The 23737-nt window shown below is 43.7% G+C and overlaps 1 protein-coding gene across 2 annotated transcripts in view; it reads right to left on the bottom strand.

Moving 5' to 3' along the window:
• Positions 1–17223, bottom strand: part of foxk2b (forkhead box K2b) — a 106224-nt gene extending 89001 nt beyond the window's left edge. For both annotated transcript variants that reach the window (XR_013499154.1, XM_078225423.1), the window contains exon 1: positions 15480–17223. Coding sequence is in view for 1 of the 2 variants with exons in the window: in XM_078225423.1 (XP_078081549.1) it covers positions 15480–15949 (470 nt within the window). In the remaining variant the exon portion in view is untranslated. The remainder of the gene's footprint in view (positions 1–15479) is intronic.
• Positions 17224–23737: the final 6514 nt, after the last annotated feature.

The raw sequence follows: 23737 nt of genomic DNA, 5'->3' as shown, positions 1-23737 counted from the left end.
CATGCTTTCCTGGTCAGAAAATTGATTAACAAGATGTACTACACCAACAGTGGAAGGAGTGAGTATGTAAGGTAGAGGGTGGAGTGCTAATCAAGCGGTGTTTGGTTGTCAAGTGTCTTGTACACATGCACAGACACACACATACCGTGCAAAGATAAACATCTAATAAAAAATTAACCTTGGATCATTATAGGGAAGGATTCTTTGGAAAGAATAATATGCGAGACATTTGATATCGTACTACTGATCAGTATGGCAGTATATATGCCCAATATCTATTATGTTTTGTTATGCACTCTCAGGCATCAGCTGGACCTCTGTTAGCAAAATTGGCTACAACATTTCAAGAGCATGATGTCCGATTATGAGATTTCAGATGACAAAAGGAAAAAGGCCTTACTTCTCCACTGTAGAGATAAAGAATTGGAAGACTATCAGAGAACAATACAATATACAAAACACTGTCTTCCGATGCACTCAGCAAGAAGCAAATAAACAACTGACCATTGCACTGATTGATGCATTGGCAACCAATTATGATTTAAGAAATATTGAACAAATCAAACTGAAAATCAAAACAAATTTAAAGTTGTCCCTCTAGTTAACTACACTAAACGATACTCGAGAAAGTCAAAGCTGTCTGAACTGTTGGAATTAGAAACATTGTCATCGCTAAGAGTCCAGAGCTGTTGAAGTTGAGCCTGTCAACAGTAACTGTTGTGAAGGACCCTGTTAAGCTGTGGGACATACTGGTGAATCAATTTTATATAAGGGTGAACTTCAAAATACATGGATTGGAGCTAATGGTTTACAGGTAACAGCTGCAAGAATCAGTTGACCAGCTAGTCAGCAGGAGCCAGGATAATGGTTGAGAGCTACAATTTTTTAGAAGTCAAGTTCTCAATGAATAATGGAACTAGTCATAGCTTCAACGCCAATCAAGAAAACCTTGATGTTGACAAGCTTGGCTGACAGAAAATGGTGGCTGGACAACAACAGCTGCAAACATCGATTGTGGCTGCAATTATTGGTGCAGTAACCAGGACACAGAAACCAAGCAAAGTGCTGTCTTCTGCACCCACCATGACACTGCCCTGAGTTCCAAGACCTCTGCAAAGCACGTGGCAAAAGTGGGCATTGGGCACACCAATGCAGCGATCTGTTTCTGGAGGTGCAACCAGAGATTAAAATAAGACATGACAAAACAAATGTAACACTAGCAGCAACATGGAGTGCGCCAAAGACCAACATAAATGCAAGCATGTACAGAAGGTTAGTGACAAAGCAGACCAGGGTGAAGATTCTGAGTGGAGAAATCTTCAACCTGAAAAGTCAGCAGGCTTGCAACATGGTGTCAAATTCAGAATGGTGAGAATGAAGTCTCATAGATTTTGCTACCATCAGCATCATATGCCCGAAGGAAAGCTGCAACATGGGATCACCGCCAAAGCTGACAGAGGAGCAAACATGAACATTTTGCCATTCAGAATCCTGAACATGTATCTGGACAGTTGGGAGGCAACAAATCCTACAACTGCCAAAATAGCTGCATACAACAGGTCACTCCTCCTTTACACTGGCACATTGACATTGAAATGCAGCTATAGCAAGTCTGCACGGACATCACAAATATTCTACCCGGTGGACACAGGGTTACTCAGATATACAGAACTTGTGAGCTTACATGAAGTCACTAATTGCAGCAGAAAAATTCACACCAAGTCCATGACCTACAATAAATGTATCCAGACAAATTTGATGCTATAGGAAATTTCAGAGGTGATGTTCTACTACAGAGTTTAAGAGAAAATGTAATCTCATCAATCGACTCTCCTAGGAAGTGTAGTATACATACATGAGAAGCTTATGATTTAACTGGAAGAGTGTTAACAGTATTGCCTCTCGTATGCATTAGCGCACCAACTCTGTCACATATGTAATGAAAAAAGATGCAATCTAGATATGCTTAGGCCCAAAACAAATCTCATCTTAAAAGAGATGCCCACACAAGTTGCCGGCATTGGAAGAATTATTTCTCAAATTCAAAGGAGCAAAGTTTTTCTCTAATTTGAGCACTGAACACGGTTATTCTTCATTTGGTAGGGGGATCTCAAAAGATCACTACTTTCAGGACACTTTCAGAAGGTACTACTTTCAGAGATTACCTTTTGGTTTATTCTTGTGTCAGGATGTGTTTCTGCAGTACGTGAATAGAATTACAGAAAATGTTCCTGGGTGCGTATGCATTGCTGATGATATTGCAGTGATGGACTAAACTCACTTATGGCAGCAGCTTGAAGTGAAGGGCCCATCTTCAACATCAGGAAGGAAGCATCAGGTGAATAAGAGTCATATTGATTTTTAGGCTCCATGTATCAAGTTGCGGAATCCACCCTAACCGAAGATGTACAATATATATGCCTCTTTCCAGGAGACAGTACCTGCAGAGATGCCTCAGGTTAGTTAAGTGCCATATCTACCCAACTTCACTATAAAAGCATCATCAATTAGAGAGCTGTTAAGGAAGGAAGGTGAGATGTTCTATATGAATGGCAGGACCTTTAACACGTCTCAAGTCAATTAAGCTGGCATTTTAAAAAGAGACATGTTCTACAATATGAAGACCCAAAGAAATGAAAGTCTTAAGAGGTCACGCATCTCAGAAATGGTTAGGAGCAATTTAACGTGGCTCAAAATCTATCACCAGCCCAATCCAATTCAAAACATAGATCACAAGATACTTGCTCTTGTATTTGGTATCACAAGATTTCACATGTACCTATTTGGTAAACAGTTCATTGTGAAAACTGATCACAAAACTTGGCAAAAGCCACTGACAAGTGTACCACTCATACTGCAGTATAAAGATGTGATTGTGAAGTCTGTTAAAAACTCAGTGACAAAATGATTACTTCAAACATACTGACCAGGTTACCAAATCGAAAAAAAAAAGTGATCTGTTATACTAAAAGTAGATGGCATAGACATGGTAGAAGATGTACGTAATGTTGATCTGACGGGTTTTGGTCAACACAAGTGCAGCCAACGAAGGAGACAGTAAAAGATCCACGATGTAGAGCATTGTAGAAGGATGGTCTGATACGAGTACCAAACACCCCTAGATTTTTTGGCCATATAGAAACAAAAAAAACATTTCAAGGGGTGTGATTTTCAAATGAAAGTGGGTACTTGTACCTGAAGCTCTTAACCAGGAATTACTGTCACAGTTGCACCTGGGGCATATAGGTACACAACGGACAAGGCAAGGGAGTCTGTGTTCTGACTAGGGATCAGCAACAATTTCGAAAAGGCAGTGAGAATGTACTTGGCATACTAGAGTAGTCAACCACACCAATATACAGAACCACTACACTCTCACGAGGTCCCAAAATTGGTCCAAGGTTGCAACAGGTTTATTCATTGTCCATGACAACGATTTTCTTCTCATTCACAATTGCTTTCCAAGTTTCCAATCACAAGACAATTGAAGGGATACCTCGAGTACATCTGGGGTAGATACAATGAGTGCAATATTCAGTTTGTTTGGTACACCTGAGGAGATTGTATCAGACAATGGGCCATAGCACACTGGCTGATCTTTTTTGGGTGTTATGCGTCAAATGAGGCATAATTCGTGTAACACCCTTGCCACACAATCCCAAATCCAACCGTCTTACTGAGTGAATGGTCCATTCCATATTAATTGTGAAGCGTAAAGAAACAAGACCTCTATTACCATGTTGAATTTGAGGACAATACCTTTAGACATCAGCGGAAATCATTTGTGGGAGACAAGTTAGGATGACCATACCAAGCCATCAACTGTCCAAGTTCTCAAAAATACAGGAGAAATTTCCCAAAAAAAGGAAGACGACAATACACGGTCGACAGGCAGGTACGGAGCTGCCTAGTTTGCACGTAGGACAAAAGGGTTTGGGTCCTACATCCTAAACAGAGAATCTGGATTCCTATGGAAATATCTAAACTGTGTGCAGAGAGCCTAGATGCTACGAGGTCACAACACGGAATGGGGCGATATTAAGGTGAAAACAGAAGCAGCTGAGAGAATTGGCTAGCTGTACATCACCCAGCACTTCTGTTACACCAAAAACACCTTCCTAGATGAACTTGGAGAGTGAAATTGTGGAAGAATTATGGAATGAAAACAATCAGCACTACAATAAATCAGAATGGCAACTCACCTACAGGTCAAGATCTCCTAGGTAATGAGGAAGGCCATCTCTTCAAGAGATCTGGAAGGATTAGTAAACCACTTATATCTTTTGTGTAAATAATTCTCAACCACCTTTTGTTTATTTATCCTTTCTGTATATAATGTTTATCTTTGGGAAGGATATCGCTTTAAGAGAATATGAAAATAGTGTACACATCATTGTTGAACCAGGATGTATAGTATATGACCAGTAGGGAGTGTGTGGACTCACGAGTGTATACACTGAATCTCTGTTTGCTGAGCTCTTAACTTCTTTATATTAGTTCTAGTCTTCAAATAAATGAACACACTTAAAGTTTACCAACTCTGTGATTGATGAGTTTGCGTAAAGAAAGCAAGTAACATAACAGTAACTTTCACACTCCTAACTTCAAATTTTGTAAACACAGTTCATCTCGCAAGTGACAAACAAACCATCTGCAAAGCAACAACAACAGTCTCATTGCGACTTGCCCGAAGAACGTTTTCACTGTGACGGTGCTTAGCCACACCAGAGTGTCCTGCTACTGGCCAAGTATAAAGCCAGTGGGAAAATGCAACAGTTTTGCTCACGTTTATCACTCACTCAGCAATACCACTAGAAGGGTGCCACATGTGCACACCATAACAAAAGGGTGAGAGAATGTAGCCAACATAAAGGTGAGGTGATCCTGAATAAACTTTTGTGCTCTCTTTCGACCAGACAAGTGTGACAGTGACCATTGGCTGCTTAGGCATAGGTGCTCTTATAGATACAGGAGCATCTGTTAATGTCATGGCAGACAAAACGTTCAACAAACTTAAGGATTACCCCATTCACAGCATCTTGGACATTGGAAATATTATCACAAGAGTGACATATCATTAAGTTTTCAGGACTTTTGAAACGCCAGTCTCAAAGACATTAGAATCAGCGATATTCTATGTCATATCTAGAAAATGTGACATGTTTATCAATTTCTGCAAAGCAACAAATCTGCAGACATTGCAGTTACGGACATTGTTCCTACACATACCAACATTCGCAAATTGTATGTTGACTGCATCATTGGCATCAGCAAACTGAAAGGTGTTGCAATGCAAGCTGCATAAAGGCCCTAATGTGCTCCCAATCACACAGCAACGAGCAGCATTTCATGTCAGAAAGCAAACAGAGAAAAAAATGGCAGCATTTACTGAACCAGATTAGAATCCACATTCATGTGTGGTCACCAAACTGAGAAATGGGGATGAGCCTACCCCATGGGTCTCACCCATACAGGTCATCGAGAAACATGAGAGAACCAGATTAGAATTCACATTGATATGCAGTCACCAAATCATGCAATACAGGGAGAAAGACACTTGACACCGTCAATCGATGTTATGATAGAGAAAGTGAATGGTGCTAAACACTTCACTTAACTGGATCTCAATGCAGGCTACCATCAAAATCAAGCTTGCAGAAGGATTGTGGCATCTTACAGAATTCTCCACACACAACAGACTTTTTCAAATAAGAGGCTCAACTTTGGATTCAATTCATCAGCTGAAGTATTTTGACACATGACTGTCTACCCTTCAAGGAGTTGAAGGCAAGCTGAACAGGGAAGAAATTCTCATCTACAGTTGCACTGACTGTAAACTCACGACAACCTGCAATATCTTAGAGAATGCTACCTTAACTTGAAGCACCTGTTCAATGAAGGCAGAATTTAATTCTTCAGTCATGTGCTCAGCAGTGAATGAGTATCACTCAATCCACAGAAAGCTGGAGCCATTGCTGCACTGTAGGGATTCTATGCTATGATTCCAAACATTGTGGATCCAAACATGTGCAAGTCCACAGTCTGTTTGGACGCAACGGGTACTGTAGTCACTACATTCCTGACCTTTATGATATCTTCCTCCCCACTGCACAAAGGAGACCATCAAATGGGAGTGACTACTTTGCACAAAACAAACTGCATACATGATCAAATGACAGTTGTCTGCCTATTGTACAAATACCTATTTTACAATTGAGAAAACCCCCTCAGCTAGTCATGGATTAGGTTGGCTTAGGTGCAACTCAGAGACAAGACAGGTAATAATACATCAGTCATTGTGATGGCAAGCAGTTCCCCAACACATGCATGGCAACATTCTTCGCAGAGACAGAAGCGCTCTTAATCACATTTCATCCCTACTTGTATGGTAGTGTGTTAAAGTGATAATTGATCACTAGCATATTTGTTCAACAATCCACATAACAAATCAGCAGACCACCTACTCAATGTTGGATACTTTTTTTCATTCATGGGATGTGGGCATCGCTGGCTAGGTCAGCACTTATTGTCCATCCTTAATTCCCCTGAGGAAGATGGCGACATACAGCCTTCTCGAACCGCTGCTGTTCAAGTGGTGTAGGAACACCCACAGTACTATTACAAAGGGAGTTCTAGGATTTTGACCAAAAGTGAAGAAATGGTGATATATAATCCCAAATCAGGATGGTGCATGACTTGAAAGGAAACTTGCAGGTGACAGGGTTCCTATGCATCTCTTGTCTGTCCTACTAGCTGGTGGCGTTGGAGGTTTGGCAGGTGCTGCTGAAGGATGCTTGGTGAGTTGCTGTAGCGCATCTTGTAGATGGTACACACTGCTGCCTTTGTGTGTCAGTGGTGATGAGTGTGAATGTTGAAAGTGGTGGATGGGGTGCCAATCAAGTGGGTTGCTTTGCCCTCAATGGCATATCGACCTTCTTGAAGATGTTGGAGCTGCACTTATCAGGCAAGTGGCCAGCATTCCATCATACTCCTGTGCCTTGTAGATGGACAAGCTTTGGGAAGTCAGGGGCATAGTTACTCTCTGCAGAATTTCCAGCCTGCTTTTTAACCACAGTATTTACATGGCTGGTCCAATTCAGTTTCTGGTCAATAGTAACACCCAGGATATTGACAGAGCAAATTCAGCAATGGTAATGCCATTGAATGTCACAAGGAGATGGTTAGAATTGCTCTTGTTGCAGAAGGTCACTGCCTGGCATTTGTGTAGCATAACCAGGTCTTGCTGCATCTGGACATGGACTGCTCCAGTATCTGAGAGTTGCATATGGTGAGCAAACATCTCCACTTCTGATGGAGGGAAGATCATTGATGAAACAGCTGAAGATTGTCAGACCGAGGAGACTCAAACCACACGATTTCTGCATTGAGTACTAGCCAGGCAAGTTTACCTCAGTAAACTATCTTACGCAACAGCCGTTGACTAGTAGGGCTGTGAGAATAAAAGGTTTGCCAACATTATCTTGGCAAGCATAAATGTGGTGCCAAAGTCACTAGAATTCGCTGACACAAAGCAACAACAAAAAAAAAGAGGCTTAGAAACTATATATAAAGGCAATGGAATCACGAAGTTGAAATACGTGATAGAAAGAGCACCTACAGACACAATCATTCACGCACAAGGTCTTCACAATGTTCAAAATGAGATCACCACCATTACAACCACATCTGGTTTTGTGTTACATGGCAACTGTATTGTCACTCCATACTCATTGAGAGAACGTATTGTGGATGTTGTAGCACAAGATGACCAGAGAATTGTTAAAACCAAACAACTCCTTAGGGAAGGAGGTATGGCTCCCAGGGATCCACCACGTGGAGCAGCATGAAATCCATGTTTGCCACAATATCAAATCTTTGTGATCCTCTCAAGATATCCGAACTACCTCCAGGACCAGAAGTTAACGCTGATTTCCCAGACTTGTTGCTATTGTTGAATACAGCAGATTCATAGTCATGGAAATAGTTATGTCTACTTCAACTAAAGCAGTCATCTCAAAGCTTGGCCAGATTCTTCTCTTTATTCAAGAGTGACAACATATCCCCAGTCAACACCGATGAGTTCAGTAAATTTGCAAACTACTGGATTTCACTCATTGATAAATCACACCCCATTGGCCAAGTGCTAATGGAAAAGTCAAGAACCCTAAATAATACCTTGAAAAAAGTAACAAATACCGCTACTGTTTAATTGGTTATACTCAAAAGTATACAGCTACTGTTAAGAAAATCATGGAAGTAAGAGTTGTATTGCTTTCTTCTCGATTACAGAGCAACTTCTTACTCGACTACTGGCAAGTCTCCAGATACACGAGTTTGCACATCCAATGCACACACATCTTCCTGAACCAACCCAGAGCTAATCATCAACATGTATGTAAACACAATCGAGAACAGAAGAATCAAATGAAAATAAATGCAGAGCGAAACATGAAAGTTAGAGCTAAAGCTCTAACAGGCTTGTGAAACTTGAAGGTCATGTTGGAATGCAAGCCACCCCCATGATATCCAGCCATTTGTTGTGACCAACAATCACCCCAAAGCAAGGCTCTCAAATTGTAACATGAAACACGCCATTCTTCACAGCACCGAAAACATGATTCGTAAGCATTACATCAGATTCTGACGTTGATGTCTCAGAGGAACGAGTTAAATGGGACCTCACCTGGTGTCAGACAGATCTTGCTGCGTAAAGGTTTGACTGCTTCAACACCTGAAGAGCTGTAAATTGACTTAAACAGTGAACATCACCAATTCTGACCTATGACAGAGGGAAAGCCACTGAAGAAGCTGCTGATGAGGTTGGGCCAATGACACTTCCCTGCAAAACACCTGCAGCAATGTCCTGGGATTGAGGTGATTGCCTCCAACAACCAAAACCATCTTTCTTTGTGCTAGGTCTGACTCTAACCAATGGAGAGTTCCGCTATCATTTCCACTGACTTCAGTTTTACTAAAACACAATGCTGCTGTCATGTCATGGTTAATTACTCTCATCTCAGCTCTTGAATTCTGCTCTTATGACCTTGTTTGGTCAAGGCTGTAATGAGGTCTTGATTGGAGTGGTTCTGGCAGAAAGCAAATAGAACATTGCTGAGCGGGTTATTGGTGAGTAACTGCAGCATGTTGGCACTGCTGACGATATCTTCAATTTTTTGCTGATGGTTGACAGTAGACTCATGGGATGATTGGATTTGCCACCTTTTGTATGATCAAGACATACCTTGGCAATTTTTCATTGTCGGGTGGATGCCAAACTGTTCCAGGACAACAAAAATATTGACTAGAGGCCAGATGGTTCTGGAGTAAAAGGTTAAGCACTACAGTCTGGATGTAGTCAGGGCCCAAAAGCTTTGCTGCATCCAGTGCCCTCAGCCATTTGACATTATGTGGAATAATTTAAATTGACGGAATACCAGCATCTGTGGTGGTGTCAACCTCAGGAGCAAATCTAGTTTGTTTATCCACTCAGCATTTTTGGCTGAAAGTAATCACAAATTATAAGTCTTGTCTTTTGCACTAAACGTTCCACACTCTGCCATTATTGAGGATGGGATGTTCTAAGACCTGCCTCTTATTTTTTTAAATTGCCCACCAACACTTGTGACTGAACGAGGCGGAAATGCAGAGCTTTAACTATTCTTTGCTTGCGAGTTCACTTAAATCAGTCTATATAACATGGTACTATATTACTCCTGCTTAGTATGCATTTAGCCTTGTGTTGCAGCTTCAACTGGTTGGCACTTGTGCTGCTCCTGGCATGCTTTCCCACACTTTAACTGGACCAAGTTTGGTCCCTGGCTTGATAATAAAATGGGGGATATGTCATGTCATGAAGTTGTTGATTGTAATGAATATAATTCTCGTGTTGTTGATGGCCTACGGTGTCTCAAGGATGCACACTTTCAAGCTGCTGGACCTATTCTGCATCTAGCAAGGTGGTAGTGCCATGGAGTGTGTTCTCGGATGATGATGTGACTTTGTTTCCACAAGATGTGGGAGGTCGCTCCTACCAATGCTGTCATGGACAGATGCATCTGCAACAGATAGGCTGATGAGGATGAGGTCGAGGAGGGGTTTTAATGTTGTATTGTTTCTTTCACACTCACGTGCTTCAGGACTTGGCTAGTTTTATCAGAAGTGGTGCTAATGAGTCACTAGATGATTCCACCCAGAATATATTCCGTAGCCTTGATGCTTCGTCCAAGTGGTGTTCAACAAGGAGAATTACTGACATCTCAGTTGAGGGTGTAAAATGGGAATCAACAGGAGAATTCCTTACCCCTGTTTAACCTGATGCCATGAGATTCCATGGGGTCCAGATTCAATGTTGAAAAGCTCCATGGCCTCTCCCTTCCAACTGATACCACTTTGCTGCCTCCTCGGATGGCTTTGTCCTGCTGGTGGAACAGGACATCCCAAGAGTGGTGATGAAAAGGCAAAGACGTCAGCTAAACATATCATTCCATGAGTATGACTGTTGCTTGACTAGGTTTGTGGAACAGCACTTCCAATTTTGGCACAAGTCCGAAGATATTGAGGGGAGCTTTTCAGGGTTGACTGTGCCTTTGTGTCCAGATCCATTACCTAGGTCAATATTAGCTGTGCATCCAACTAGTTTTCTTAGTTTTTATAGTGGTTTTGATATAACCAAGTGGTTTGCAAGGCTATTTCAAAGGGTGGTTTAGAATCAACCACATTCCCGAGGGTCTGGAGTCTCACATAGGTCAAACGAGATAAGGACAGTAGATGTTTTTCCCTAATGGACATTCGTGAACCAAAAGGATTTTTACAAGAATTCAGAAGTTTCATGATCCCCTTCACTGATACCAGCATTAGCAAATCAATTAACCGAATTAAAAATTCAACACACCAAAAGTGTTCTGGATATAAAAGTTGAGTTCAAGTTTAAGCCTTATACGTAGAGTTATTAATTTACTGTGATAACATTACCTACCATTAAATTCCGATAATATACTTGGTGTAAGCAAATGCTTACAAACCATCTTTAATTAGGTCGTAGTTCTAAATTAACTATGTACTAAAAATAAAGATACTCAATATACTGCACAGATTTACAGGTTAACCCTGTTCTCCCATTCTTGCATGGGAGACGGGGGAAAGAGAATGAAGAGGCTGCAAAACTACACGCTTAGCAGAAATAGTATATAAATATACATAAATAAATAAAGCATTCCCGTTACCTATGCCTGAATCACCACGTTGAATGTGGGTGGGCTGAGCATATTGCTGCTGCATTTTTCCAGTCACCTGCTGCCTGACCCCATTTCCCAGACAGTGCGTGATAAAGTGACTGATGCTATAATCTCACCAGTACATGGCTCCAGTGCCAAGCAATACAAATGCCTGCTGGGTCACATATTTGGCTTCAGTCTGTGAGACAGTTTACTCTACTGCAGCGCCAAAAGACAATATCATAAAATTCACTTACAAATATAAAGCTGTTTTTCTGGACTTCATTATTCAGCAGTTACACCCGCAGATTCATCTCGGAGTTAAATCCTCACAAAGGTTATTTTAGCATTATTAGTGTGGATTTGATCAGAGGGGCAATGTAACCAGCTGCTTTACAGAAATAAATGACAATGATCAATTAAATTACATTCCAAAAGACCATTCACAACTTGTATAATCACCAAGTTGGTAAAGAATTCAGGAAATTGACATGAACAAACATACCAAGCACACAGTTAGGAAAAGACAAGTTGCTCCATCATGTCTGTTTCAAACCATGCTACATCCTCTCCCCACCCAACATTGAAGCCATGTAATCTCTTTTTTTGGGAGGATGGAAAAGAGAAAATAAACTTCTTACTCTAGAAAACCTCCTCTCGAACACCTCAATCCAGATCACCTGGGTCAAGCTATTTATTAAAACACTTATCTTCTGTAAGATGTACTCTTTGCCCCAGTCAAGAAGCAGTTAGCTGCCAAAATCACATCAAAGTGACCTTAATACAATCCGCTACATTAATAAGACAATTTCTCAATCTTTTATCTTGCATATTTTAAACCAACAGTTTAACAGAAGATATTAATTAAGTGCACATCTGGCTTCCAAGACTATTCTCCCCTCAACCTTTGTGCAGCCTTTGGCATCAAGACCTCAACATCCTTCTCCACTGTCACCTAGCTTGGCAGGACTACTGTCACCTGATTCCATTCTTATTGATCTGGCATTGTCAGAGAGAATTAGCTTCTCTTCCTGCTCCTGCGCCATTATCACTGGTATTCCCCCAAGGATCTATACTTGGCTTTCTCCTATTTCTCACCGACGTGCTGCCCCTTGACAACACTGCCTGACATCATGTTAGTTTCCACCAGAATGCTGTTGACACTTTGGTCTTTATTGCAAGAGGATTGGCGTACAAGAGCAAATAAGTCTTGCTGCAATTGTACAGGGCTTTGGTGAGACCAGGGAAGACACTAGGGTTGCTTGTTTCACCTCGTTGGGGAATCGAGAACATGGGGATACAGCCTCAGGATAAGGGGCAGATCATTTAGAACGGAAATGTACAGAAATGTCACAGAGGGTTGTGAATTTTTGAATTCTATATACCACAGGGTTGCAGGTGTTCCATTGTTGCATATATTGAGGCTGAGATAGTTCAACTTTTGGTCTCTTGGAATCAAGAGGTAAGGGAAGGAGGCAGCAAAGTGGAGCTCAAACTGAAGATCAGCTCTGGTTGTGGTGAATGGGGAAGCTGGCTTAATGGGCTTATGCTCTATCACTGCTCCTATTTACATTCTTATTCAGCTCTATGTGACTGGCACGTCTCTTCATCCATCCACTGTTAGAGTGCTTGCCTAATATCTAGTACTGAACAAGCAAAACAAATTCCTGCACAAAAAAGACCAAAGTAATTCTCTTAGGTTGCCAGCACAACCTACATCACGTGGCGACTCATTGCAGCCATCAACCTAACTACTATCAGAAGCTGAACCAAATTGTTTCAAACCTAAGGGCCAACACTGACCCCAAGGTGACCTTCCGGCCACTATTCTGCACCATCACTCAAGACCGTCCATTGTTACCTCCGTAACACCACCTGACTCCACCCTTGCCTCAGATTATCTGCTGTCCTCACCCATGCTTTTGTTATCTCTAGACTTTGCTAGTCCAACTCACCCCAAGCTGGCCTCCAACATTCAACCCTCCATATACATATAATGACTTGAACCCAATACCGTTCACTCATCTTCCCCGTCAATGACCCACATTGGCTTCCAGTTAGCAATGCTAAAATTCTCAACCTTGCCTTCATGTCCTTCCATGGTGTTGCCACTCCCTAACCCTGTCATCTCTTCAGCTGGAGAACCCTCCAAGATGCTGGTGTTCCTTAAATTTTAATCATGGCACCAATGGCAGCAGTTCTTTCAGCCACCAAGATCTTGCGCATTGGAATTCTCTGGTTGAACCTGTCTTGCCTGCCTCCTTTAAAACTTTCCACTTTGGCTTGGTGTGAGATTTTCTGAAATAATGCTTCCGTGATGTGCAATGGGACTTTTTTTTCTGCAGTAAAGACGATATATAAATACAGGCTGTTGTAAAAACGAATGCTTTCTCTAACTTTTGATAGGGCAACTACATTGAAAATTCTCTGGTCAGCCTCACAGAAACACCAAATATTCAGTGTAGCCATGGACAAACTGGCCTCAATTCAGGACTTAGCTCCATGTGGAAAAGTGGATTGCTTCCAGATGAAATGAAAACATGTACCAAGTCAACGTTTTAAAAATTGTAGTTTAAAAACACTCCAGAATTTAAAGTTTCAATGTTAATCGTTATGATGATGATACTTTTCAGACAATCAAAAAAATTCCACAAGCAGATAATCCAAATTCTCCATATACACTGACTGAGAAATCTACTAACACTTGATTACACTACGCAAGTATAATATAAAGCTTCAAACTGTTTTGTTGGTGTCCACTCTTTTAACCAGCAATGTGATTTGATTTATTGTCACATGTATTATCATACAGTGAAAAGTATTGTTTCTTGCGCGCTATACAGACAAAACATACCGTTCATAGAGAAGGAAACGAGAGAGTGCAGTCATAGCTAGGGTGTAGAGAAAGATCAAAATGCAAGATAAGTCTATTCAAAAGTCTGACAGCAGCAGGGAAGAAGCTGTTCTTGAGTCGGTTGGTACATGATCTCAGGATGTGGAAATGCTGAGTTAAAGTACCAAGTACAAATCAAAACTTTTATAAATCCATTCCAGAACTCTTAGCCTATCTGATAGATAAACTTGGCTCTTTTTGTCAAAATGTACAAGGGTTCATCCTCTTCCCAAAATGTTCATATACTACCAGGCTCACTATGCATTTCCACCACGTTTACATCCTGTTTACAGAATTTAAAAGGTTGTGTGACCATTGTAAACAAACATTCTTAAAATCTAAACATACTCAATGTTACTAAGCACTTTCAATGTTAATGTTGCCCAGTGCAACGTTTTTATATACATACAGCGCCTTGCAATAATAAACCCGCCTGCAGGGGTGATTTCAATTATGCCAGACTGATCAAGAAAATGGGACATGAATTATTGCAGGTGTTTATAAAGTGAAAGTGATTTGTGTACACAAGCACACATATTTAACAAACAAAAGAAAGTCGATCAAAATCATTTGTAGGATTTCACATGGGTACTAAGTAATAATTGAGGAAAGCCACTAAACAAAAAAACGGGCACTAAATACATACACTCCTTTTTCTCTCCCCCTCCCAACCCCATCCCCCATACCTGTCATACATACAAACACCTTCACTGCAGATCTACTGTGATCTAAGCTGATAACGTGGCATGGTTAGCATACCCAAAGTCTCCACGTCTAAAAAAGGGGTCATTGCCAAAATTAAAACTCTTCAAAAAACACACACACACAAAATGAAATCACAAGCTTTCGGAGTATTGCTTCTTGGTCAGGTGAAGGAGCAGCTTTGCGATTTCAAATAAACCTTTTGTGGACTATAACCTGGTGTGGTGTGACCTCTCTCATCTTATCCACCCCAGTCCAACACTAGCACCTCCATATGAGGGAAAATGAAGGGAGGGGGCAAGATATTAGTCAGAATGACAACACGTGTTTGTACTGCAAGGGTGTTGGATAGACACACACACACATGCGGTTTACAGACAGGGTTAATTTTGTTTTAAGATTATATAAAATAGTTAAACAGGGGTGACTGGCAAGCAGCACTGTTAAAATGTGTAGACGGTGTGTGTTTTAGACAGTGTGTGTGTGTGATCACACGTGTATTGCAGGAAGATGGCTGAATGAAGGTTGTTGAATCAAGGTTAATGCTGATGTTTTATTGATCGCTCTGTGGGTGGGTGGGAAAAGGGTCGCTCTATGTGAGGGGGGGGGGGGGACACAGTCTTGGGGGTATATTGTGTGGGGGGAGAGGGGTATTTATTTGATTTACTCACACTCTGGGCAGCTGCAGAGGCGGCGCCCCTCTCCGCTGGAAGACGCCGTCCACGAACACCCCGTTCTTGCCCAGACATTTCAGGTAGAAGCCGATGGCCGGGCTAGGCGAGGCGGCGGCGCTGGCGCTGTCCCCGCCGCGGAGGATCTCCAGGTGGCGGCGGGAGATGAAGCTCGAGTGGCCCATGTTGACGTCCACCGGGCCCTGGCTGGAGTTGCGGCCGATGGTCACGCTGCGCTTCTTCATGAGGAACTCGAAGTCGCGGCCCTCCAGGCGGGCCAGCGCCTCTGAGCCGCCGGGCTGCTGCTGGAGGAGGCCAGGGGCCGAGCCGCCGCCGTTCAGCTCCTCCTCGGGCTCCCAGTGAACCTGGAGCCGGGACGGGCTGCACGGAGCCGACTTGAGGGCCAAGAGGGCCCGGGCCCCGCAGTCGGTGCTGTTGTTATTGATGGCACTCGGATCCGCCGCGGCCATCTTATAGAGATGTATTCGGGGTTTATAATTTTATATTCTCTCTCTCTTCCCCCCCTCTTTGAACCGGGAATAAATTACACGGGTGTTTTTTTTAATTCCACAACAGCAGCGGCGGCGGCGGCGCCGGGAGAGGGGGGGAGGGGAGAGGGAAAAAGGGGGAGGAGCCCAACAACGCAACCCAACTTGACGCCGCAGAGAAAAAAACGTCAGCCGTTACTGTGACTGACGGGCCCACCGACCAATCGGCGCCCGGACTGCGAGGGTCCTCTCCAATGGCCGTCCGGTGGAGGCGGGTCTTTTGCAGCCGCCCAGCAGGTTAGGTTGAGGCGCGCCAGGGAGAGAGAGAGAGAGTCGGGGCTGCGGAAAGGAGGAGGGGCGAGGAAAATCCCGGCGCTGGATTATGACCGGAGCGGGACTGCGGCACTTGGGGCGAATTAGCTAGCGCAGCCCCAGGGAGGAGAGTTACAACCCGCAGAACATAACCGTTTAAAGTTTTATTTATTAGTGTCAGAAGTAGGTTTACATTAACACTGCAATGAAGTTACTGTGATAATCCCTTAGTTGCCACACTCCGGCGCCTGTTTGGGTACACTGAGGGAGAATTTAGCATGGTCAATGCACCTAACCAGCACGTCTTTTTTCGGACTGTGGGAGGAAACCAGAGCACCCGGAAGAAACCCAAGCAGACTCGGGGAGAATGTGCAGACTCCCGCACAGACACTGACCTAAGTCGGGTATCGAAGCTGCGAGGCAGCAGTGTTAACCACTGTGACACCACCCCAAAGGCGGGGAATTAGCACAGCCAGGGAGGACAAGAATAGTCCTCAGAACGCAAGGAGGGTATCCAGCCCTATCCTGTTCTGCATCAGCGTCTGGAGACAGCGTCTGCATCAGCGTCTGGAGTCCAAAGATATGCGGGTTAGGTTGATTAGCCAGGTTAAAAATTGTCCCTGAGATGTGTAGTTAGAGGGATTAGCGGGTAAATATGTGGGGGTAGGGCCTGGGTGGGATTGTGGTCGGTGCAGACTCGATGGGCCGAATGGCCTCCTTCTGCACTGTAGGGTTTCTAATACACATCTCTTTAACCTGTGTTGAATGCTCCCTCCACCCACATTGTCTGTGCATTTAAGACCTGGCTGGCTGTAGAGATTTGCATTCTAATCAGTATTCTGTAATTTGATTTCTGTGCCCTGTTTGAGAACAGAGACCACTCCATCTGACGAAGGAGCATTGCTCCGAAAGCTTATGGTATTTGCTACCAAATAAACCTGTTGGACTTTAACCTGGTGTTGTGAGACTTCTTACTGTGCTTACCCCAGTCCAACGCCGGCATCTCCACATCATCACTGCATCAGCTCCCCATGCATGAGGAATCCTCTTAGTGCCATTTACCCCTCCTCCCCATAGCATTGGCCTATTATCGCTAGGCTATTAATCTAGAAACCATGGTGGCGTAGTAGTTAGCAATGCTGCCTCACAGGGACCCGGGTTCAATTTCCGTCTTAGGTGACTGTGTGGAATCTGCACATTCCCCCCTTGTCTGCGTGGGTTTACTCTGGGAGCTCTGGTTTCATCCCATAGTCCGAAAAATGTGCTGATTAGGTGTATTGACTATACTAAATTTGTCCTCAGTGTATCCGAACAGATGCGGAGTGTGGCGACTAGGGATTTTCACAGTAACTTCATTGCAATGTTAATGTAAGCCTATTTGTGACACTAATTAATAATTTAAAAAATTGTTCTGGGGACCAAATCCCGCCATGGTAGCTGGTGGAATTTGAATTCAATAAAAAATATCTGGAATTAAGAATCTACTGATGACCATGAAACCATTGTCGGTTGTCGGAGACAATACATCTGGTTCATGAACGTCCTTTAGGGAAGGAAATTATTAAAATCCCTACGGCCATTCAGCCCATCGAGTCTGCACCGACCACAATCCCACCCAGGCCCTATTCCCATAACCCCACATATTTACCCTGCTAATCCCCCTGACACTAGAGTCAATTTAGAATGGCCAATCCACTTAACCCGCACATGTTTGGACTGTGGGAGGAAACCGGAGCACCCGGAGGAAACCCACGCAGACACTGGGAGAATGTGCAAACTCCACACAGACAGTGACCCAAGGCTGGAATTGTACCCGGGTCCCTGGCACTGAGACAGCAGTGCTAACCACTGTGCCACCATGTCGCCCCTTCTGCCATCCTTACCTGGTCTGGACTACATGTGACTCCAGAACCACAGCAATGTGGTTGACTCTTAACAGCCCTCAGGCAACTAGGGATGGGCAATAAATGCTGGACAACTAGCGATGCCCATGTCTCACAAATGAATAACATAAAAACCTGATTCCCTCATGAATGCTTCAGTTGAATCTGCCTCCACCAGAATCTCAGGCAGTCACTCTTGATCCTAACCCAGTCAGTCCGTGAAAAAAAGTTTTTTTTTCGCTTGTCGCTTTTGTCAATTATCTTAAATCTGTGCCTTCTTGCTTTGGACGTACAACATTTGGATGCATCCCTCCCCAAACTGTGGAGTCAGAACAATTTCATTCCACATCGAGTTGGAGTTTGTGTTGGCATCAGGGTTTTGAGCTGTTTCTGAAACATACTGCCAGGCACCACTCTTTCTTGCTTTTTAGTAAATAATTTTATATCTCAGGCAGGGTGCACTGAATGAATATAAAAAGCATTGGGGGGTTTATAGTAGTCGTGATGTGGAGATGGCGGCATTGGACTGGGATAAACACAGTAAGTGTTTTAACAACACCAGGTTAAAGTCCAACAGGTTTATTTGGTAGCAAATGCCATTTGCTACCAAATAAACCTGTTGGACTTTAACCTAGTGTTGTTAAAACTCTTACTGGGTTTATAGTAGTTCAGAGGAGGCAGGGGTATATTGGTGATGTCATTGCACTAATAACCCAGGCTAACACTGTAGATACATGGGTTCAAATCTCACAGCTTGTGGGAACTAAATGCAATTAATTGATAAATCTGGAATTGGAAGCTAGACTTATGAATGATGACCATGAAACTATCATCAATTATTGTAAAACCCAACTGGTTCACTAAATATCCTTTTAGGGAAGAAAATCTACCACCCTTGCCTGGTCTGGTCTACATGTGATTCCACACCCACAGTGATTTGGTTAACTAGTTGTCTGAGGTGGCCCAACAAACCACTCAGTTCAAAGACAATTAGAACAAAGAACAATACAGCACAGGAACAGGCCCTTCGGCCCTCCAAGCCCGTGCCGCTCCCTGGTCCAAACTAGACCATTCTTTTGTATCCCTCCATTCCCACTCCGTTCATATGGCTATCTAGATAAGTCTTAAATGTTCCCAGTGTGTCCGCCTCCACCACCTTGCCTGGCAGCGCATTCCAGGCCCCCACCACCCTCTGTGTAAAATATGTCCTTCTGATATCTGTGTTAAACCTCCCCCCACCTCACCTTGAACCTATGACCCCTCGTGAACGTCACCACCGATCTGGGAAAAAGCTTTCCACCATTTACCCTATCTATGCCTTTCATAATTTTATACACCTCTATTAAGTCTCCCCTCATCCTCCGTCTTTCCAGGGAGAACAACCCCAGTTTACCCAATCTCTCCTCATAACTAAGCCCCTCCATACCAGGCAACATCCTGGTAAACCTCCTCTGTACTCTCTCCAAAGCCTCCACGTCCTTCTGGTAGTGTGGCGACCAGAACTGGACGCAGTATTCCAAATGCGGCCGAACCAACGTTCTATACATCTGCAACATCAGACCCCAACTTTTATACTCTATGCCCCGTCCTATAAAGGCAAGCATGCCATATGCCTTCTTCACCACCTTCTCCACCTGTGACGTCACCTTCAAGGATCTGTGGACTTGCACACCCAGGTCCCTCTGCGTATCTACACCCTTTATGGTTCTGCCATTTATCGTATAGCTCCTCCCTACATTATTTCTACCAAAATGCATCACTTCGCATTTATCAGGATTGATCTCCATCTGCCATTTCTTTGCCCAAATTTCCAGCCTATCTATATCCTTCTGTAGCCTCTGACAATGCTCCTCACTATCTGCAAGTCCTGCCAATTTTGTGTCGTCCGCAAACTTACTGATCACCCCAGTTACACCTTCTTCCAGATCGTTTATATAAATCACAAACAGTCCCAATACAGAGCCCTGCGGAACACCACTAGTCACAGGCCTCCAGCCGGAAAAAGACCCTTCCACTACCACCCTCTGTCTTCTATGACCAAGCCAGTTCTCCACCCATCTAGCCACCTCCCCCTTTATCCCATGAGATCCAACCTTTTGCACCAGCCTACCATGAGGGACTTTGTCAAACGCTTTACTAAAGTCCATATAGACGACATCCATGGCCCTTCCCTCATCAACCATTCTAGTCACTTCTTCAAAAAACTCCACCAGGTTAGTGAGGCATGACCTCCCTCTCACAAAACCATGCTGACTATCGTTAATGAGTTTATTCCTTTCTAAATTAGTGATAGTCAACAAATGCTGGCCTTGCCAGTGATGCCCACATACTATGAAAGAATAAATTAAATTGAACAATCAATCAGTCCACTTTTTCTCTAGTAGCAGGGGCAAAATCAGCCTTTATATTCACGGTGGCACAGTGGTTAGCACTGCTTCCTCACAGTGCCAGGGACCCGGGTTCAATTTCGGCCTCAAGTTACTGTCTGTGTGGAGTTTGCATATTCTCCCTGTGTCTGTGTGGGTTTCCTCCAACAGTCCAAAGATGTGCGGGTTAGGTTGATTGGCCATGCTAAATTAACCCTAGTGTCAGGGGGATTAGCATGGTAAATATGAGGGGCTACAGGAATAGGGCCTGGTGGGATTGTGGTCAGTGCAGACTCGATGGGATGAATGGCCTCTTTCAGGACTGTAGGGATTCTATGATTTATAGCACTGAAGGTATTGAAGTCAGGAAAGAAGCACAGTAGATGCAGGAGGGATGTTTCCCCTTGCTTGGGGATCTAGGAGCAGGGAAAGCAGTCTCAGAACAAGGCACAGGCCATTTAGGAATGACATGAGGAGGAATTTCTTCACTCACAGGTTCGTGAATCTTTGTAATTCTTTACCCCAGAGGGCTGTGGAGGCTCGAATGAGTATGTTCAAATCAGAGGTTGATAAATGTCTAGATATTAAACACAGTGTGGGAAAATGACATTGAGGTAGAGAACAACCATGACCTGACTGAATGGCCAAGCAGGCTTGAGGGAGCCGAACGGCCTACTCCTGTTCCTATTTCCTATGAAAGATGCAGGTGAGCTTGGGATGGTGGCTGTGAGCCCCTCTCCCCATTGCAATGCTGCTCATCTGAGAGTTAAAATGAGAGTAGGATAAAGGCAAAATAATGCGGATGCTTGAATCTGACACAAAACAGAAAATGCTGGAAAATCTAGTGTCAGGGAGATTAGCAAGGTAAATATGTGGGGTTACGGGGATAGGGCCTGAGTGGGATTGTTGTTGGTGCAGGCTCGATGGCCGTATGGCCTCCTTATGCACTTATTCTATGAGAATAGAGCCAACATTTCCAGTCAAGGTCTTGACTTGAAACTAACTCAAAACTAAAGTTTCAAGTTTAAAAGCTAAAGTTTTGAGTCAGCTTGACAGAGGTCATCTGGACTCGAAACGTCAGCTCTTTTCTCTCCTTGCAGATGCTGCCCGACCTGCTGAGATTTTCCAGCATTTTCTCTTTTGGTTTCAGATTTCAGCACCCGCAGTAATTTGCTTTTACCCTGACTCGAAACATTGGCTCTATTCTCTCTCCACAGATGCATTCAGAGCTGCTGAGATTTTCCAGCATTTCTGTTTTTGTTATAATGAATCTATGGGATGTAGAAGCGCAGGGATCCAGTCCGGGTTTTGCGGCCACCAGGCGGCTTTGCTTGCCCCAAGGAGCCGCTAAATGGGGAGAGAAATGCAAACAAACCCCTAACTCAACCCCTCTTCCTCTCCCCCTCCAGCCGCTCTGGACAGCCGGGCAGGGGAGAGAGGAGGAAGGGGTGTTCCTGGGGGTTTGGGCTGGGTGGCCCTCTCTAATTCCTCTGCCCCTCCCCGGGTGCACACAGACATGTGCTCTGCTCTGGCCCTTCCCCAGACGGGAGGGGAGTGTTTGTAAACACTGAGCAGCAGCAAGGGAGGGGCAGACAGGCACCTAGAAGGCGGCACACTCCACACTGCACAGCCAATAGAGCCTCACTCTATCACCAGATCCACCACTGATCAGGCACTTGACAAACTTCTGCAATTAAAAAAAGTTTAAAGTTTATTTATTAGTGTCATAAAAACACCCTTGCATTGAAACTCTTTATCGGCACACCTTCTTATTTGTTTAGTTTATTTATTAGTGTCACAAGTAGGCTTACATTAACACTGCAATGAAGTTACTGTGAAAATCCCCTACTCTGGCACCTGTTCGGGAACATTGAGGGAGAATTTAGCATGGCCAATGCACCTAACCAGCACATCTTAGGACTGTGGGAGGAAACCGGAGCACCTGGAGGAAACCCACGCAGACACGGGGAGAGTGTGCAGACTCCACACAGACAATGACCCAAGCCAGGATACAAACCCGGGTCCCTGGCGCTGTGAGGCAGCGGTGCTAATCACCCTGCCACCATGCTGCCTACCCTTGTTGGATATATTTACAGTGCCACAGGGATTGCCACAGCACGGAAGGAGGCCCTTTAGCCCATCGTGTCTGCGCCGGCTCTCCGAATGAGCATTGCATGTGGTCCATTCTCCCCCTGCCTTTTCCCCATAACCCTGCGCGTTCTTCCTTCTCAGATAATAATCCAATTCCCTTTTGAAAGCCTTGATTGAATCTGCTTCCACCACACTCTCAGCGTATTTCACATCGTAGCCACGTGAAAACATTTCTCCTCATGTCTCCATTGCTTCTTTTGCCAATATCCTTAAATCTGCCCCTGGTTCTATACCCTTCCACTGATTCTCCCAAACTACTCTGTGTGGACCCCTCATGATTTTGAATATGCCCATAAAATCTCGTCTCAACCTTCTCCAAGGAAAATAGGTTACAACTTCTCCAATCTTATATGTGTAACTGAAGTTCCTCATCCCTGGAGTCATTCTCATGAATCTTTTATGCCCCCACTCTCATGCCTTCATATCTTTCCTAAAGTGTGGCACCTAGATCTTGACACAACATACCAGCTGAGGCCAGACCAGTGGTTTATATTTAAGTTTAACTTAACTCCCTTAAGACTGAGATAGACAGATTTCTAGTCTCTCAGAAGATTATGGGGAGTAAGCAGGAAGGTGAAGATGAAGCCCAAGTTCAGCCATAACCACATTGAATGGCGGAGCAGGTTTGTTGGGCTGCTTAGTCTACTCATGTTCTTATTTTTACTTGTTTATTTTGCTTTCTCTTAAATGCATCTGTGCTACTCACTACTACTTGTTGTCAGAAGTTTCACTTTCCAATCAGCCTCTGGTAAAGAGGTTTCTTCCAACTGCCCAACGACATACTTTGATATGTACTGACTATCATATATTTATGACTATTGTACCTGGCAGAATCTGTGGAGAGAAGAAGTTAACATTTCAGGTCAAGACCTTTCATCAGAACTGTTTTTATATCAGATTCCAGCTTCCTCAGCATTTTGCTTTTACATTGATCGCCTCTTGTTTATTTGTTCATGGGATGTGGGCATCGCTGGCTGGGCAAGTATTTAGTGCCCATCCCTAATTACCCTTGGAGTGAGTCGCTTGCTAGGCCATTTCAGAGGGTGTTTTAAAAGTGC

This window comes from Mustelus asterias, chromosome 12, assembly GCF_964213995.1.
Source record: "Mustelus asterias chromosome 12, sMusAst1.hap1.1, whole genome shotgun sequence".
Taxonomy (NCBI): domain Eukaryota; kingdom Metazoa; phylum Chordata; class Chondrichthyes; order Carcharhiniformes; family Triakidae; genus Mustelus; species Mustelus asterias.
Note: the sequence above shows the minus strand (reverse complement) of the source record. Positions and strands in the feature narration are given on the sequence as shown.